Here is a 20,831-nt window from a genome sequence, read left to right as displayed (position 1 = left end):
ATTGTGTCTTTAATCTCCCGCTATGATAACTGTGAGAAAATATCCACTTGCATTTTTTGCAATCAGTGCTACGAAGAAACGCATAAAAACGAAAGTATTGAAAAATCTCGAAAATAAATGATAGCACACTTGGAGTTTTCTCTTTTTAAGCGAAAATATTTTAATGGAATATTATATATATATATATATATATATATATATATATATATATATATATATATATATATATATATATATATATATATATATATATATATATATACCCTCATCCACATATTAAATTAGATAAAAAATCAAAAAAAAATTTAATATCAGTAATATTTATTTATATTTTGTTTCATTTAATTGTGAATCACAATTATCATACATTTTTTTTTCTCTATTTTGCGAAACGTCTGCTATAGAGTCAAATCATGTAAAATAAAAATAAAATAAAATAAAAACTGGGATTGCTGTTATGTACACTTTAATGCTTCAATTGTAAAAGAGACGAAATTTTTGCCTTTTCGGAACTAAAAACGTTGTTTATTATTTTACTTTAATACACCATTACAATAAAAAAAATTTAAAAAAAAAAACCCAAAAGGGAATAGTCTTCTAAAAACTTTCTCGCATATTCTCCTATAAATTTTTTTATCCCCTTTGCCCCGAATGAAATTGTGGACCTTGATAGTTACGATATATAATATATTTTTGGAGTGAATCTAGCATGTTTACTGAATCTATAATGAATACATGTACTTTTGACACTTTTTTGTCGACCGATTGACACCAAAATTTGTTGAGTTATCGTGTTCACAGATAGAAAGACTGATAGACAGACATGATTCCAAAAATATATTTTTCGGACACAGGAAGATTCGTTGAAATCTCCCGTTTGATTTTTTTTTTTTTTGACAATTACATACGTCGATACCGTATACGAGATTCCGATTTACAGTATAGAAAAAAGTAAAATTCGAATACTTCTACGTAACTCACCCGAGACACTATTGACACAAATTGTGCTTAGGCATTTATACGAATAAAGTACAAAAATAATATTTCTATGTTTCATAACTTTTTGGGACAGACCCTTATGATGGGAAATTGAATAAACAAAATGTAAATAAGATGATAAACGTTTCTATCTGTACCCTCTTTGAACATTGACACTTGTGTCAGATATTCATCATCATCCATGATGAATATCTGAATTTATGAATAAAAACAATATAACTAAGTGGATAAAGATTTCTATCTCTGCCCTTTTTAACCTCTTTAATGTTACATGATGAAGAATTGAATTTACGATAGAAACAATGCAAATAAGAGGAAAAAGATTCCTATCTAAATCTTTTTTAACCATAATCTACTCTGTTCCATGATAAATAATTGAATTTACGAATAAGAACATTGTAATTGAGAATTTGTACATGTCCTCTTTAATCATAAAATTGATACCAAATAATACCATTAACATCAAATATTGCAAATCACAACTCGATCATCCAGAATAATGACTTTTAATTGTACATTTCATTATTTACAACTTTAATGGAAATAAAAAAAAATATTTCGGTCTGTGTCACATTAGCATTCATAGAAGGTTTTTATTTTCTCTATATCCAGATCTGTGAAAACTCCCTCGGCTTGTCCGTGGCCGAGTTGATTCAGAGGCACCTGATGATCCGAAGGCTTCAGTGTCGGATGGTTTCTGTCTGCAGCATACATGTAAGGTTCGTAGTGCATCACGGATCGGTAGTCGTAATCGAGACCCATCGTATCAATCTCTGACGGACGGTATTTTTCGAAGTTCGACTGTCTGCCTTGGGTAAGAAGGAGAAAAAAGATTGACTTTATTATAATATGTAATATTTTTAAGCTTTTACTTTTATTCATATACTAGCCGTCTTTGGTGACCAACTATTCCGTTGGAAAATTGGTTACGTTTAATTTCAATTAAATGTCTTAGGTATAATTTAGATATTCATTATTTCCTACAAAATATTTTTAGGCATCAAATTGTGATATAAATAAGAGTTATGTCATTTTAATAGTTTTACATTTGTTCTATTTATCGTGTAAATGAGCCGTCCCAATGGTGATAAGTTTTATGACGCCAAAATGCCATTAAAAATATAACAGGACATCATATTGACCTTTAAAGAGACACATTTAAAGGTTAAGCGCCTTGAAAAAGCCATATTTAATAAAATTGGCCCTCTTAAAGTTAATATGGCACTCTAACAATGAAAGGTGTATGTTTCTGGTTGCGATAACTTTTAATTCATCTTTTTGGCCTTCGAGTGCTTTATTTCCAAGTAGAGATTTTAGAAATATTTAAAAAAGAAATCTAAGCTAAACCCAAATAAAGCTTTCAGTGCATATTTTTATGTAATCCGTAAGGTCAATGCCTATCCTTCTATTTAAAACAAGCGACAGATAGTGAAATTTTTTAAAGTAAAATTGCGTTAAATTCTTGATCATTTTTCCAAGGATAAAATTAATTAACATTTCATCTACATTATTTCCTAATACTATTTCATTTACAATTCAGTTATCGCTGGGAACAAAATTATTCTCTGCTGCTGGTCTATACAAAAAATAAATAAATAATAATCAATGATACGATAAATTGAATTTATCACAAATTTTGATTAATTTTAACAGCATGATTTAGCTTAAACTCATTTTTTTAAATAATCCTTGATCGCAATGGATGGGATTTTAAGTTTTGGGAGCAAAAAAGGTTCCTTTGAAAAAAATGCACCAGTGGCCTACAAAGTGCAGGTATGGTATGGTTGAGAAAATGGGATCGGAGGGAGAAAGTTAAGGGTTCTATTCTATTTTCACCATTATTCAAAAATTGGTAGATCAATGCGTCCCTTTACAAAACATTGCTGGCTGTTGAGAGACTACCTACATAAATTCGTCGAAATCAGCATTGAGGTAGACTTACAGCCTAAATTACGTCTACTACGGCATGAACTAAATTCAAAATAGATGAATATATGATTAAAATAAGCATACGCATTGATAGGAATTTTTGTGGCATTAGAATCATAAAAAAATTAAAACTTACTTCTGCTCATCAAAAGCCTCAAAAGATCTCATTATTTCACATTAAAAATATCAAAAGAGAATTTTTTTTTTCATTATTATAAATGATTAAAACTTACTTTTTTATTTTATTTTATAACCCACACTGACTCAACCTACCTAAATAAGAGTACAAGGCCTAACATGGAATGATGAAGCGCAATTACAGTTATTGTCCCCAAAAAATAGTAATTAAAATGCAAACAAATCGAAAGACTACATCTGCTCGACTCAAACGAGTGGGGAGTAAAGGTAGTTACACAGATCAATCCACCTAGCATAGGGAGTGTTTATTTAATACTGTTCCACAATAAACTACAGTAAAAGCTATATACAGCAACAATAAAATAATGTAAATTTTTCACAAAAATAGCAATTCAGTAATAAAAACATTAAAATATATAAAACTGATCGTTCTCACGAATAATTGAGACTAAGATTACAACATAAAAAACTCAGGTAATAAAAATAATGCAAATGCATTAAAATCTTTTAAAGCAAAGCTCTCTTTTAGCAGGTCAAGACATTGTAGATAGTTCTACTGATTTTAAAAGCTGTCATTATTTCCTTGATTGTCATTAAATTTTTATTAAATTCCAGAACCACGCTTGCTTTTTATTAATAGCTATTTTTTTAATGTTAAATCATAGTGCACATGCAATCGAATAAATAATGGACCAGTCTTTTACTTTACTTTAATTCACTTTAGCCCTTTCATATTGTCACTGATGTTAGCCGACCAATGCCGAAAATCAAAATGGCTGTCAAGCAAACAATGCAGCCAAGTAGCCAACAAAGAGTTATTAGAAAACTTACTCTACATGATTGTTTGGACTGTCGTATTGGCGATAAACTGAAGGAGTACATCAAATTAAATTTCAACCTTCCAATTTATTGCTAGAATCATATTCTTAATCAGAATAAATTAAAAGTAAATTTGCAAGGTATATTTCAAGACTAAATTATAGAAAATATTATTGCTCAATCGCACATGCTAGCACTTTGATAGAAATAAAATATAAGAGAATTATTCACCATCTACTATATTATCCCAAACAACATCCACGTAATCGTCTCTATCGGCACGAGAATGCTCGTGCAAGAATCCTAAAGCATGCATCAGTTCGTGCATGATTGTGCCTTTTCTCATGCAGATGGGAGACTCCAAAGACAATGATCGTCTGCCGCTAGTTCTTCCAATATCTGAATAGCACCTGGAAGTAAAGTACTTAAATTAAGTTTAACTTTGATTATGTTAATTGTCCTTCAAGAAATGTTATGCAAATAATTTACTCGTGCTACCAAGAAATAACATATATTAAAGATTAATAAAAATTGCATTGAATTCCTCATGCAATTCACAGCTTTTACACTTTTATCTGTGCAACAATATGTTGCTTGCAGAAGTTAAGATTCATGTCAGCTGTTTTGAAATCAATGAGTGTACAGAAATAGATTATCATTCGAAAGATCCATCTGGCAACTATTAAAAAATTCAATGGAGATTCGAATCATTAGTGCCATACATTGTATCATGACAATGATTTGATACATCTGTTCTTCTTTTTCTTTTAATTTACTCTTTATGATAAAAGCGAAAGCGTGCAGACGAAAAAATATTTTTGATGCCACAGTAATTATTATTATAAACATATTTATTAAAATAATAAAAAGTATTTTAAACACAATTATTTAAAAAATAAAGATTTTTTTTTAAAATTTATTCAAATTAGAGAAAAAAATCGTTATGAAGTAAAACTGGTATTAAAATGAAACACAACTCTTTTGAACTTTAGAGAGGTATAAATATGGTTTTAAGCAATATGTTTCGAAACTATAGAGGTAAAATGCTAAAATTTTAATATTTTTAATTAAAAATCTAAAATTTTTGAATCCTCTTTTCTTAATGAATAACTACTATCCAAAAAGTAATTATGGGTTTATCAGTTTGGAACTCTTATGTTTATCGGTTTGCCTTGCACAGCGTTTTAAATAATTTTTTACATCATGTATAGTAAATTATAGATATTAATTACAAATAGTAATATATTAATCGAAAGTTCATAAGTAATAACCTAATAGCAAAAACTATCTTATACTATAATTATGATAACATCGAGATATTGCAGAACATAGGATATCTTTGAAATATCGAGAACAGATTGGTATATCGTACATTATCTTGTGCCAATAGAATATCTTTAGTTCGGAGATGTAAGAAAAAGAACATTTTAACTTCTCCTGGTCTATTTCTTCGTCTTATTTCATAAAAACTGAGGCCGTGAGGATGAAAAAAGGTGAATGAAAAAATGCAAATGCTGAAAATTTTAAAAATGATGTAAAAGATTTCCAACAGAGTGATAAAACATAGATTAAAGAACAATCGAACTCCATGGTAGAAAATCAGTTTTCTCTCTCTCAATTCTACGTATTGCAACTTTCAACCCACTCTCAGCATAAAAGTTGTTTTGAGGGCAATAGTTGGTAGAATTTAAATTATTTTTTAATCTTCTACGAGAGTTATAGAAAGATTAATTTGCCATTTTCTCGCCAATTTCTCCCACTTTGAACTGGATTGTCATACTACGAATTCGGACGATGCTCTCCATCTCTGCACTACATACTCCTCGCCATTTCAAATACAATCACAGTTATTTTGAAACAAAGACAACATTTGAATAACCATTAACAATGGTGGTTGAAAAGAGCAAAATTGTGAAGCCTCCAGTAAGTAATACAGATTATAAAATTATTTCCCATAAGCAATGAATAAGGAACACAAACTAAACATTTTTCAAAAAGTGTAACTTCATAATCCACAATAAATGTCATTCCCTAATCTTTTTGACTTTATAATAAAAAAAATATATATATAACCAAGGTAGTGAGTCATATCATCGATATTCTAATGTGTTTAAATACAATATTAATGTTTAAACAGAAATTTCAAGAACCAGTAATTGCTATTATAAGTAGCAAAAATACAAGTGTGTTCAAAACTAAAGTTATTTAATGTTAAAGAATTCTTTTTATTGCTGAAAGGTTTATAAAAGCCTGTGTATTTTCGCTTAAACGTAGAAAGAGACAATAAAAAGAATGAGATTTAATAAATTATACAAAACAAATAAAATTAGCACACAAAATAATAATTATTATTTAAATTTCCAAAAACAAAGGGAATGCAATAAAATACATTATTATTCGAGTTTAATTTAGTTATATTAAACTCCCGTTTTAATGCAACATCATATTTTTTTGGTACAGACCTCGTACTTTTAAATTGCGGTCAGATGACGAGAATGACACCTGGGCCGGCACCCCCTTTCCAAGTTTGCATATCACACCAGCGAGAGGACATTTGGCTCCGACGGATCTAGAATGCACCAGATACGCTTACACGAAGGTTCTTCGATAGAAGAGGGTTTCGAAGACGATACCTTACCACCAGACCACAGTGCCCCCCTATTATTATTCGAAAACTCGTTATTAATATTAGCCGAAATAAAAAGTGCTATGATAAACGCTCCATATTAAAAATCTTAATTTCTATGAAGAGTAAGTATTTTTTTAGGATGATTGATATACAATATGTCCTTGTATAAATTGCAGTTAAATAGATATATATGACATATTGTTCACGCATATGCCAATACGTCGCCTCTCATGTTGCGTAATATAAATGGGAAATGCAGTCTAGAGATGTATAGTGAAAGACAGAAATCACTTGGAATGGGAAAGATAAATGAGTTTAAAGATAAATGAGCAGATGCTTCTTTCGTCTATGATTCAAGACATCACAGTTTTGGAACTCGCGACCACACAAATGTGAATTTTATGCATTCGATTTTTAAAAATAAGGAAAGCAAGATGTTTTTTGGTGTTAAATTGATAATACTCTGTGACTTTAAGTTTTATAATTGATGTTATCTTGTGCCGTTTTCAAGATAGGAACGTTAACTCCGAATTTTACCGATAGATGGCACTTTACGTGTTTCATTATCAAAACGCGATTTTTAAGACTATATCTGTCACCTTTATAAAGTAATGGAAGATTGAAGTATAGGATTTTAGAGAACACAATGTGTAATGAGAATTTGTAATGATCATTCAAAAATCAATAAATATCAAGAATAATTCATTTATCATAAAATGTATTAAGAAAAAAAGATTAAATAATAAAATAAATAGATACCCCACATCATTGAATATTTCTACGTATGAATCTTCATCGGTTCGTTCGACCCATTTGATGCAAGTTTGTTTTTCGAATTCATCCATTGCGGATCGAATCAATTCTTTCTCGCTGTCAGCTGCAATAAAGTAATTATATCATACAGCTTGTAAAATCTGTAAAAGTGTCAAATAGGATAGTTAGGAATAAGGAATAATCGGGAACTGTAGTTACACATCGATGAAGTCGTCCCTATTAGCAGAAGATATTGTATATTTCTATCTTGTTGAATGTTCTGAATACCGGCCAATATCGGGAAGATATCGTAACAATGTTGTTCGGCATTTTGTGCTAATCGGGTTAGAAAGCTGGGAAATGTGTACTTTAAGATACTCTCAAGAAAGGTAAAAAAAAAAAACTTTCCAGTGTTTTTTTATCTGCGTTATTTTCAAATGTCTACTTACTTTAGTCACAACCGTGAAATCAAAAATTCCTAAGTGTAATTATTCCTTCTCCTACATCGATTATTTGCAATGCAAGATGCAGAGTTATGTACGTTTTGGATCTGCGAAATGTGATGAATACGAGTAAGATTCAGACTTTCCTTTTTGTGCTTTCTCTTGAGAAATAGAATAGCGTTCTCAATTGTATCTGACAATTTTCAACATATGGGCATTAGGAACAGGCTTTTATAGTCATAAAAACTTGTATCTTCTGTGCATTTGAAATAATTTAAATGGTAGGGAGTGATATTAATTCTAGGACTGTGGCCTAGCGATTCGTTCCAACAAAAATATTAAATGTTTTATGTCAAATTAACAATTTTCATTTTTAAAGAATCTACCATGTGATCTATATACAGAATGACAGTATGTTATTTATAACAATCTGATGTTGCTTAACGTTAAATATAGAAAACTAACTTGAGGGCGGTGTAATATGGTAGCGTGGATTATTCCAAAGAAGCAGGCCGATTTTTAAACCGAATTGGTTTATTTCTTTTTTGAAACATAGAGACGATCACTACATTACACAACTTTACAAAGACTAACATTTAAACATGAAACATTTTAAATTGTAATAAGCTATTCCTCCCGGTGTTTCTTTTTCACGCACACCACATCATTCCGCTCCACGCTTCTTTCTCCACGTTGCCACTCAGCACCGACTAAATTTAGTTTCTGTCGCCATCTCACCAAAGTGTCTAGTCCTTCAGTACTTTACAGCGGAATCTGAAGACGAAAATTTTGACTCTTTTCAATAAGAAATGGAAGTTCTGAATATAAAGGAGATAATCTAGGATCATCAATGATTGATTTTTTTTCCTACAAATATGTATATTTTGATCGATTATGTCAAAGGATCAAAATAAATACCCTTTATTCGAACATCCGTGAGACTGATGTCAACTTAATGTGGCAGTTTCAAGAGACCAGTTTGATTAAATTAAAATTTTTGAAAATTAATAATAGTTTTCACATTCTTAGTTAGATAAAGGTCATGCAACCAGATCGCATCATTGTAGTAGATTCTTCTCAGGCAGCGTAAATATCAAAGAAATAGTGAATCGAATCGATCGAACGTTCTATTTACAGTGCAATCCCTATTTTGTACTACTAAATTAAATTACTACCCTATTAGCACAAAATGTCGGACAATGTTGTTATGATATCTTTCTGACATTGGCCGGCATTCAGAACATCCAACAACATCGTGAGGATATTGTGGCGAATTTGCGATGAGCGAGGATAGAACCTGGGACCTTGTGGTTCGCAGCCCAGTAACATTACCATGATACAAAAGCAATTGCTCGTGTAGCGTAGCTGTCAACAAGCTTTCACCACAGACTCTCCCTCCAGTAAGTCGGAGGTGAGACGAACGATATGGCCGTTGAGTGGTGATATAATAGCTGTTGAGTCTAATGTGCCTGAGTAACCCATTTGAGTAGCGGAGAGCGTGTGTGGGTGAGTGGTTGCTGATGCTTTTGCTGCGTCAAGTGAGTTCTGACGACTTTGGGTTGCTGTGGCCTTTTTGTGTTGCTGCGTCAAGTGAGTCTGACGACTTTGGTTTTGCTGTGGATAGATGGCGCCACAATAACTGTACGAAGGTTGAAGGATCATCGTAATATCGTACAATATCTTGTGCTAATAGGGTCATTTTTATTCAATTTAAAGTGCGTTCCGATGTATTAGATATTTCTTTTTCGTGCCTAATAATATTCAGTCATTTCTATTTTTATAAAGATTCATTTTCCCGACAAAATATTAAGTAGAATGATTATAAATTACTCCAGATTGGTTATATTAATTAGTTATTATAGTTTATACGCGATATTCCATAAAACGGTATACATTTTTATCGAAAAGAAGTTTTAAAAAATCATTTAGGGATCATTGAGAACTGGCGATAAAATATATCTTGAGGCAATAAGCAGTTTCTTATCATTTCAAACATAATTCTCTTCAAACCAGTTCATTATTGCAATCAGAATTCAAAACTTATGTTACCATGTGGTGAATAGCATATAAGCCTGTTAACAACTCTTCTACCCGAACGATCGTTTTGGTAAAATGGTTTAGTTACTGGACTGCGAACCACAAGGTCCCAGGTTCTATCCTAGCACATCCCTTATCGCTTCAACCAAATTAATCCATGATCTCTTAGATAATTGGAAACATCTTTATTAGCACTAAATGCCCAGCAATAGTGTACCGATATCCACACGATGTTGGCAGGCATTCAGAATATCGGATAACATCATGGGGATATCGTACAATATCTTGTGCTAATAGGGATGCCTTGGTAAGTTATAAATGCAAAAGCGTAAGAACATGGTCGATTTATAATATAATTTTTCACCCCCATCAACATCAGCGGTTTAATAAAAACAGATGGCATTTTTCGGCAACTTTAAGATCTTATTAGCACAAAATGCCCAACAACCTTGTAACGATATTTTCATGAATATTGACTAGTATTCATTATATCGAATAATATCGCGGTGATATCATACAATATATCGTGCTCATAGGAGACATTTCATTTAAAAAAATGATATGAACGCAGCAATGTTCATTTCAGGTCATCAATAACGTTTTGTCCCTCCCTCGATCTCTACGTCACTGCATAAATATATTTATAACTGAGAATTGGCAATAAATATATTAATTTAGGAAAAAAATATTGTTTAATGATTCATTCGACTCAAATAAATTATAAGTCTAATTTCCATCGCACACAATCATTTTAAATAGAAAGAAAAAAATGTCTGAAAAATGTTTTTCCAATTACCTTAAACAGACCCTATAATAATAGATTCAATTTTAATTTTTTTTAATAAATTCCTTTCTTTGCATAATAAATTCAGATAATTATATAATTACTTATTTAAAAAAATGCATATTCAAAAGTGGCATAAATATTGTATCACAAAAGCCAAATTTTCTCAATGTTTTACTGTCTCAATTACTTCTAAACATGGCATTATTAAGATCACCTAAACAATTTAGGAAAAAAAAATTAATTATTCATGTTCTTTATATCTTTACTTTTAAAATGAGTTTTAAAAGACTTCAGTTTCTCATAACAATTACAATTGCAACATTGATGCAACAATTGCTCACCAGAGGGAGCTACGTCCTAAGACATTTGTGTCAAGTGTTTGCTTTTATCAATAAATACCAAATGTCAAATAAGCACTCAAGGATTCTTTACATTCCGTTTACAAAACAAAAGTCCTGATAATATTGTTTTGTAAATACGCAACTAAAGTGCTGATAACACTTTCCATATCTAATTCTGACAATATATTGAACTTTGAGTGTAAATGTCAGCAATACAACCTCTGCATCATTTAAGATGACTCTGTTGATTAACTATGATATTTTCGAGGATATCAGTTGCAGAAATTAATTCTGAAGTATAATTTAGAAGTTATAAGATTTATAATCTTTTACCAAATAACTCTGAAATGGGAAACAACAGCACCTTTATACAAAAAGAAAGAAAAATGGTTAGAAGCATATGTAGAAAACGATAGCATCGCAAAAAAGTTCTACCACATACTATTAAACATACCAAATAATTTACAAGAAATTCAAATTAGAAATTACCAAATTAACCTAATCATATAATGAATCTCGCATATTTTCCATTTTTCTAAATTATCGAATTTCTTCTATTAATAAAGAAAAATTAGTAAATTAGTTAGTATTCTACAGGACAGACCGTTTGACTTAAAATTACCGACATACATATATATTGGAGAGTAAGAATTTGCACCTTGGAGAGATTTTCTTTGAAATTTAATTAAAATTTAGCAATATATATTTTTTTAAAATTAAAAATATTTCTTAATAATAAATTATAATTAGGTGATATTTTGGCGCTTTTCGGCGATAACTTTCAAAAATTTTATAACACAAAAATTATTTTTACATCATTTTAAAATTCAAAAAATTAAGTTTTCTGTGATACTGATTTTTTGTACTTTTAATTAATTAAAAAAATTATTTCAAGTATAGTTTTTGAGAATATATTTCGTTGTTGAAATGAAACTCAAATCATTTTCATTGTTGCTACTAATATTTCATCCAGGCTTTTTCTTTTTTTTTTTTATTATTCATAATCAAAGATATGAAAATTCAGCTTATTTTTCCATACTGAGTTGGTTTCAGTATAAAACATTCTTTTAATAATTTTTTTTTGTATTTACATTTACAATTTAATTTCGAGAATCAATGAATAATGAAAAAATTTAAAGTGCATCCGTTTTCAAATACTAATTATCTTTCTCTGATATATTTGTACATATAAAGATATAAACAAAAAATTAGGGAAATGTAAAACACAATGAAAGGAACTGTGTAAAATGGTCATCAATTATATGTCTATCAAGATTTGAAATTTAAAGATATTTCTCTGACGAACACATTAAGAGTTACATAAAATATTCAATAAAAACTTTATTAGCGATTTATCATGGAAAACCACCTGGTCATTAAAAGCAGCTAATATATCACAAATAATTTTCGATACTTGATTTTAATACAGAAAAAAGGAAGAAAGCAAAACTTACAATATATATCATCTAGAATATAAGGCACTGTTCCATCCGGCCATCTTAATGCTTTATGCGGGACGGCGAACCTATCCTAAGAAAAACAAATTAAGTCTCTGTAATGAAAACAAAATATATGATTTCCAATAATGATTTAAATTCAAATAAAGACTTTTATTTTGGTTTTCATGTAGCAAAATATTTTAAATAAAAAAATCAGATAAGAAAAATAAAGAAAATTAATATTATATTTATTATCAGGCGAATTGTATATACTTTAGATCTTTTAGTTGTATTATTTCTATTCTTTATATTTGAACCGAGAATGTGAACGTTTATTCTTGTTTTGTCTGCCTATTATCTATCTTTTAAAATAAAACAACTTATATTTTTAAATTATAGTTTTTTCGTACCAATATAAAGACCATGGATCATAAAAAAATATGAACTGAAAAAAAATGCAAAACTGAAGATGTTTGAAAGTAGAGACATGTTCTAATAAAAAATTCATGTGCATTATTAAAACATTCTATAAAGAAACATTTAACATATATTAAAATGAATATAACCTTTTTTCTTGTTTTCTCACCATATCAAAAGTTCCATTTCCGAGCAGAATATCACCTTGGAAAAGATTTAGTTTATCTAAAAAAGAAAAGAAAAGAAATCAAGAGTTTAAAATTAGTAAACAACGTGCAAAAGCTTCAAAATATATAATTTTTACAGTATACAAACTGAATTTTATATCAATTTTATTTTTTTGAGTATTCTTTTCAAATATTTTTTTCTCGAAATGCGCATTACACTTAATTATATTTTAACTACTTAGTAATGAATGCAGAAACCTTATATAATTTTGAACAAAAATAAAAATATTATGGACGCCATGGAACCAGTTCTGTTTAAATGAAAAAATTGGTTTCCGAGATTTTTCAGCTATTTTTCAACTTTTACTGATAAATAAAAATCATCAGATATTTATGAAAAAATTAGACTCTTGCAACATTAATGCAATTACGTGATAAACTCCAGATCAAGAGTTTCCAAATTATGGAACTTGATTGATTGGTAAATCGTAAGTCGATTTTTAATTGGTCACGATATTGAGTTTCTATGAACCTTTCAATAATTTGGAAAAATATGATGAGATCTTAAAATTTTCATTAAGGCACAATATAGCAAGACGACACAAAAAAATAAATAAATAAAAAAGATAAATAAATAAATTTAAAAAAACACAATAAACAAACAAGTGACACCTTGAATTCCACCCATTAATCAGCATTTTTTTTTTTTTTGTTATAAACATTCAATATAATTTGCGCGCACAAAAAAATTTTAAGCAGTTCCTATCAGCTAGGTAAACATTTATTATATTTAACAATAAATGAGTTTTCTCCCATCTTTATGAGAAACCGAAGGCGAGATGTATTGCTATAGATTCGATTTTAAAAAAGTAGATTGCAATGTTTAAACATTTGGGAATTACACTTCTAAATTATTAAAAAGAGGCACTAAGTAAGTCATTTCTTAACAAATATTTGTTGTGTTGGCTTCAGTTATATCCCGCAGATCGCTCCACTGCCAACTGAAAGAATCTTAGAGTCACAACACTTTGCTATGATTGTATTAGATTTTACCGGCCAATTTTTTACTAAAGAAAATAACGACAAGTGTTAAATTATTTTTATTAATCTCTGCTATGATTTTTGTGTTAATTTGGATCTGAACAAATTAATTAAATTAAAAAATCAGTTGAATTCAATTTTCTTTAATTAAAAAAATTATATTAATTACAATTCAATTGCTGAAATTAATCAATTGTAAAACGAATAATTTATGTTAAATACTTTTCCTATTTCTCATACAAACTATCTTGTACAAAGAAACAATCAAATTTTACTTTGACGAGTATTATGTAACTAATTTATTATATTTTTTTTCAGGATATGTGATAAAATAGATATGTCTTGTATTATAATAGATCTGCTGCTATCAAAATTTTATTTGATCTTTCTCTGGATCATTCTAATTCTGAAAATGAGAATTCGCCGTGATCGAAGCGGTGGTCTTCAAGTTGTTTCTTACATGAAATAGTAATAATATCAACAGGGAAAAAAGTACTCAAGTCTTTACTAACAAATCATATGTATATGAGATAACACTTTCTATTATGGTGATAAGATTTACGATCTTAAAGTTATGATGAAATTATTGCTTTATCTTTCGTTTCGAGTTATAAGATAATGGAATAGTAGTAATATAGTTTAAAACACAAATGAAATATTACTGTCTAAACGTCAAATAGTAATTATTATACCCTTTTCTTTAAAATGACTGACTTTTAATGACTGACTGCACACATAAAAAAATATATATTTCATAATTTTATTATTCAACCAAGCCTCCTTTAGCGACCAGCTTGTTTGCCCATAGCACTGATGACATTGGGTGATATCAAAAATAATCTTTTACATTATAATAAAGAGCTAAAAGATGGGTCATTTATGTCGAAATTTTATTGATTTTTTTCTCTACATATTTTCTTTAATTCAAGAAAATGATTTTATTACTTTTTTTTTGCCCCCTGCTGATACTGCTTACCTAAAGGATATAAAGATTGACGATCAGCATTTTATGATTTATGCTATGTTTTTCCGAGTATATAAGGAAATGATAATTTAAAAGAGTAACAAAATTAGATGAATAAGATTTAATATGCGATCCTTGCAGTAAAAATCTAGCTATTCATTGAATTTTGAATTTCATCTGCCAGCGGTAAATATTTTATCCTAAAGCACAAACAATTTTGTCACTATTCTATGAAGCTATACAAATGTTGTCATTCGCTTTGACTAAATTATGTACATTTTTGGGTTTATTGGTATTCGCCCCCTCCCCCCTTTTTTTACTTGTCCACTGCAGATCACAAAAACTGAACGCGCATTTTTAGTAATTGCAATTTGTTTATTTACTTGGATATCGCTATTCCGTTTACTGAAAATAAATAATGTATCTTACAGTAAGCAGGCTATTTTAGGAAGAATAATATATATATTTTTCTACAAATTAATTAAGAAATGAAATAATAATAATAATAATACTCAAAGCGGGAAAAATCAAACTGGCATTTTTTGAAAAGATAATATTTTGAACTGAAAGTAGTTGAATATATTTCACTTCAGATTTAAAAAAATACAATTGACGCTTAAAAATATTAAAACTAAACGAAAAAGTAGAAAACTCGCTTTTTCTAACAAAACCTGCACTTAACATTAAACCAGAATTAGAAATGAAACGTCCCATATCTATTTTCACTAGCATGATGTAATAACGCACAATATATTTGCATTAGATTATTGAACTAAAATATAAATATAATTTTTATGAATATAAAATTTAAAACTTACAGTTTTCAATGGGATAATATTGTTGAGGTTTAACCGAGTCCAAACTACAAGATTGAATAAGTAGAATAGCCACAAACAGACCGAGATGAATCATCTTTCCAAAACAAGGATTTCGCTCCTAAAAAGGTTCAGGATGCAACAACCCTCATTCATCTGCAGATTTTATCTCTTCATACGATAATTCTGTGAGACAGAAAGCATCTGTACCTATCACTATTTACTAATAGCATCGCATAGTAATTCAGAAATTTGATGAACGTAATGCCATTTTTTTTTTAAAAATACGTTTTTGAAATATTTTTATGAAATAGCTAATTTAATGTATTTTCATAAAATTAGAACTTTTTATTAATAAATTAATCAAATATTTTTAAATAACTATAGAGAATTTAATTTAGTTATTATATTAATGCCTCTATCTGGAGCAACACTAGGACTCTTTTGGAATGTAACTCATAATTTTGACCAGTGATTAGACGATGAGAGAGACATCTGAACTGGTATTCCCTTCTTTGAATTTCCACACCACGACAACAGAAGGATGTTTAACCAATCACGTCATATTTAACTTGCACTAGACTCACTATGTGAAGAATTTTTAGTGATATTAAATTTTGAATTCCTCCGACTTCGAAACTATGAGCTTACACTAAGATACCACAATATCTATAGTTATGTAAAAAGATATAAAACTATCCTATCATCCAGGGTTAGGGAATTTTTCATTGACACTTAATTTTCTTAAATAATAAAAATGTAGCAAAAAAAAAAAATTAAAAAAAAATAGACATTTTTTTTTTAAGTAAACAAATTATGAAATTTTTTTTCCAAAATTTTTTATAACTTTAAAAGAAAAGATTTTAATAATTCAAATCCTTTTTATAGAAATTAGATAAGACTAAAACATTAGATTTAGATGCACTTTTCCATTAGCATGGCGACCACTGCTAATACACTAAAGTCTGATATTAATATTCAGCTACTATTTATATTACGTTGTCACCAGTATAGCGTATTACATTTGGCATCAATATTTTAGTTTGAAACTAAACTAACATGCCAAAGTCTGACGCCAATATTTAGCAACTATTTATATTACGATTTTCTATATATTGGCGATTGCGCTTTTCTTTAACGACGGCTGGTGCTATGTTAATGGAAGTATAACGCAGAGGACGCTTTAATGAAACCAATAATTTAAACAGAAATGAATATTCAATACAAGAAGATTTTTAAAATGGAATCATTTACTTCATATGACAAACGTAAATGCTCATGCCATCTATCTACAAACTGTGTTGCGCTTTTACTTTTAATTCAATAACAAGCACAATGGTTAAAAAAAATCAAGTGAAATATGTATTTGCTTGTTTCTAACAAGTACAATTTGAATCCTTTGAAGTGAAAAATATCAAATATATATATATATATATATATATATATATATATATATATATATATATATATATATATATATATATATATATATATATATATATATATATATATATATATATATATATATATATATATATATATATATATATATAGGTGGAGACAGGGTCGAACCTCCAGTCTAAAAATATTCTAGTATGATGATTTTTTTAAAATCATGAAATCAACACTTGCAAAAGCATTCGAATTAAAGATTTAATCAAAGAATAAAACTGGTTTGATTTTCATTACAGCAATAAAAATTTTCAAAATGAGTTTGAAATTAAATTTGTGAACTAATCTAAATTTATTAAAATTAAAGAAAAAAATTACACTAAAATAAAATTAAAATAATTGTAATTTTTTAAAATTCAAAGTGATATAAAAATGGTTTTTGTGTGACAATATATTTTGAAATTTTTGAAAGAAAATGATTAAGGTTCAATTCCTTCGTATTTAAAATTTTGGAGAGGGAAGGGGGGGGGGTCTTAATAAGCACCTACTACTTAAGAAAGGTTTATTTTAATAATTTTAGAATCAATGTTCGAATCGCTACGTTCTGTATGATTCTATGCATCTTACTATTTATATAAAACATAAAAAAATCAAGTCTTAAGTTCTTACATGAATTTATTTTATTATATGTTATCAAACATATTTTACTGCTAAAAATAAGAGCACAAATATCTTATTATTTTGGGTAATATCAATAGAATATACTGGATGAACATCCTGGAAAATTTGGTTCTAACACATAATAAATCTTCGAGTTGTCGCCCATTTAACTTTCAGAAATTAAATTCATTCTTTTTTTTTTCCTTCCTAATCCTGGATTTTTTATCAATAAAGGGACAAATGATACTATGTTTGAAAATAAAATTGGAACTTATATCGCAGTCAAACTGAAATTAATCATCCCTTTTCAAATAAGAAGAGAAAAGTTAATTTCTTCTTTTATTAGAGTGGGAGATTCAGGGTACCTTGGTAATAAACACAGAGAAAAAAGTCGTTTTCACCATAAGTATAACATTTTAATTTATGAATGATATCCAATCATGATTTTCTAAACATAGACCTGCACTGAAGAATGCTGCATAAGTATAACAAGAAATTAACAAATTGAAATAAATCTTTGAATTGAGGGGTAAATTAAATAATGAATATAATTATTCCCTTAAAAGATTCAGTTGACCAAAAGACTTTGTTGGTAGTTGCTTATTCTCTGGCAACTATCAACAAATTAATTAGATTTACACTAAAAAAAAAACTGAAATAAGTGAAAAAAAACTTCATTATATGCATTTTTAAAAATCAATTAAAAATGTTTTTTTAATAGATAAGCCTGAAAATTCATTTCTGAGGCTTTAGCAATAATTTTAATTCATATTAGCAGCATTACAATAATTCATATTAGCAACATTAAAATAATTTATATTAGTAATAATAAGTTACAATTTGGTCTAGTAAGTCTTATACTTTCCAAAAATAAAAACCCTCCAGAAATTGTAATCCCTATGAAAGGTTGCATTTGTTTGGAATGGAGAGTGGCTATTACTGTCATTAAGCAATATCACATCTAGGGATTGCAATACCGGTATACCGGGATACCGAATACCGGTATTTTGAGCCATTTGTACAATTTTGTAATACCGGTATTCACAAGTTTAAATGCCGGTTTTTCGGTATTTACTAGAAATTTTTAAAATTGTCTCCACTATATGTTCAGGTATCGCGGACATAATAAAATAATCTGCGTTTTTGTTTTTATGTCTCCATAACAGGCGAAATTAGCTAATTAACGGCTTAATTAATTGCTTAAATCTAAATTATCAAAACATGGATTATCCCTGAAAGAAAATATTGTATCCTTAACGACTGATGGAGCAACAATTATGAAAAAAGTTGGAAAGTTGACAGGTGCAAATCAGCAGTTGTGCTATGCACATGGAATTCAATTAGGAGTAATAGATGTATTATACCAAAAAAATAAAGAATAGAAGAATCCAAATACTGTGGATATAGAAATTTCAGATTCCAACTTCGAAGAGAGTGAGAGTGATATTGACAATGCAATTCTTGAAGAAGATACTGCTAATGAGGATGAAATATTAACCTATCAAGAATTGCTTCCTATAATTTATAAAGTTCGAAAAATTGTTAAGATATTTAAACGTTCCACTATAAAAAAGATATATTACTAAAATATATACTAACTGAAAATAAAACAGAATATATGTTAATATTAGATTCTAAAACAAGTTGGAACAGTTTACTCATAATGATGGAACGATTTTTGAAACTGAGAAATCCAATCCAAAAAGCAATAATCGACTTAAACCTGTAAATTAATTTTTCAGATAAGGAATTCGACTTAATATCCAGAACTATATCAGCTCTACTTCCAATAAAACTGACTATTAAGGCATTATGTCAGAGAGATTCTAATTTATTAACAGCTAATGCAACAATAAATTTCATGATGCAGTCACTGAAAGAACAGTACACATCATTATCTGAAGAATTATATATTATATTGAAAAATCGCACAGAAGATAGGCATACCGAAATAGAAAATGTCTTATGGTATTTACATAATTATAATGATTTTAAAAATGAAAAAGAAGAAAAGAAAATAACCAATTCAAATCTGATTAAGTTTAGAGAAAATTTTCTTAAAATTTTTTACCTACAAACCTATCCTCATTCAGAAGAATTCGGTACAGTTATCGGAGATTTTGATGGCACTAATGTGAAAGGAATTGTCTCTTGAACAAAAATTAAAATTAGCGATAAAAAAAATCAACAAACCAAAATACAATACAGAAATCAGCTATATCTAAAACCATCCGACGAGAAATCGATTGATTGATTTATTTATCTGAAAATCATTTTACACAAAATTACTTTTCAGGCTTAATGACAGTACAATTGATGCATTGTTTTCTAAGATCACATTTCAAAAAGGTGTAATAGTACCCCAGACTGAATAGTGATATTTACACTTTTTTGTGATTTAAATAAATACTTTTTTGTGATTATATACTGTTATAATTTATAAGTTACAAATTATTTTTTGTGATATTTACACTCTCTAACAAAACTGGCAAATAAAACAAAGAAACACCTGTGTTTTCTTTCTTTTTCTAAAATTTCTAATACCGGTATCCTGGTATTAAGATTTAAAAAATACCGAATACCGGTATTGAACTTTTGGTCCGGTATTGCAATCCCTAATCACATCCCTGTTCCTAAAATATGGGTTGCTCCTCACCAGCTTGAGTATGGAAGTAAATAAGATGATATTCTACAATGGAAAGGATATCACAGAGAGTTGCAACTATAACATGGTATCATAGTATTCTCAACATTTTTTTTTTTTTTTTTTTTTTTGCATGATGAAACTTTGTTAACTGTTGCTTCTGTAAATGTGGGGCCCAATTTGATTCTTAGAATAAAAATGTGATTTTTGACATTAGAACTTTTTAAAAAACCTGGTCAGCCATGACTACACTTTAACTTGTCTTAAAATATGACACTTTGTGTCACATGCACTATGAAGTCCCTGCTTCGAAACTCTAGTTTGTGGTTTTCTGAGGGTAGTTAACTTTGTTCAATAGTGTTGTTGCTCCAATATTACAAATGAATAATGGAGCTAAAGTATTTCTAAATCACACTT

The 20,831-nt window shown here is 28.8% G+C and overlaps 1 protein-coding gene across 1 annotated transcript; it reads right to left on the bottom strand.

The window, feature by feature from the left end:
* Nucleotides 1-1,489: 1,489 nt before the first annotated feature.
* LOC129981564 (zinc metalloproteinase nas-4-like) lies at nucleotides 1,490-15,877 on the bottom strand. Its single transcript, XM_056092458.1, has 6 exons — nucleotides 15,722-15,877; nucleotides 12,901-12,956; nucleotides 12,330-12,405; nucleotides 7,274-7,391; nucleotides 4,117-4,295; nucleotides 1,490-1,808 (listed from the first exon to the last, which is right to left on the bottom strand). The coding sequence occupies exons 1-6, from the start codon at nucleotides 15,813-15,815 to the stop codon at nucleotides 1,573-1,575; spliced, it is 759 nt and encodes a 252-aa protein (XP_055948433.1). The 5' UTR covers nucleotides 15,816-15,877; the 3' UTR covers nucleotides 1,490-1,572.
* Nucleotides 15,878-20,831: the final 4,954 nt, after the last annotated feature.

Source organism: Argiope bruennichi, chromosome 8 (genome assembly GCF_947563725.1).
Source record: "Argiope bruennichi chromosome 8, qqArgBrue1.1, whole genome shotgun sequence".
Classification (NCBI taxonomy): Eukaryota; Metazoa; Arthropoda; class Arachnida; order Araneae; family Araneidae; genus Argiope; species Argiope bruennichi.
This window is presented reverse-complemented; position numbering and strand designations above follow the sequence as displayed.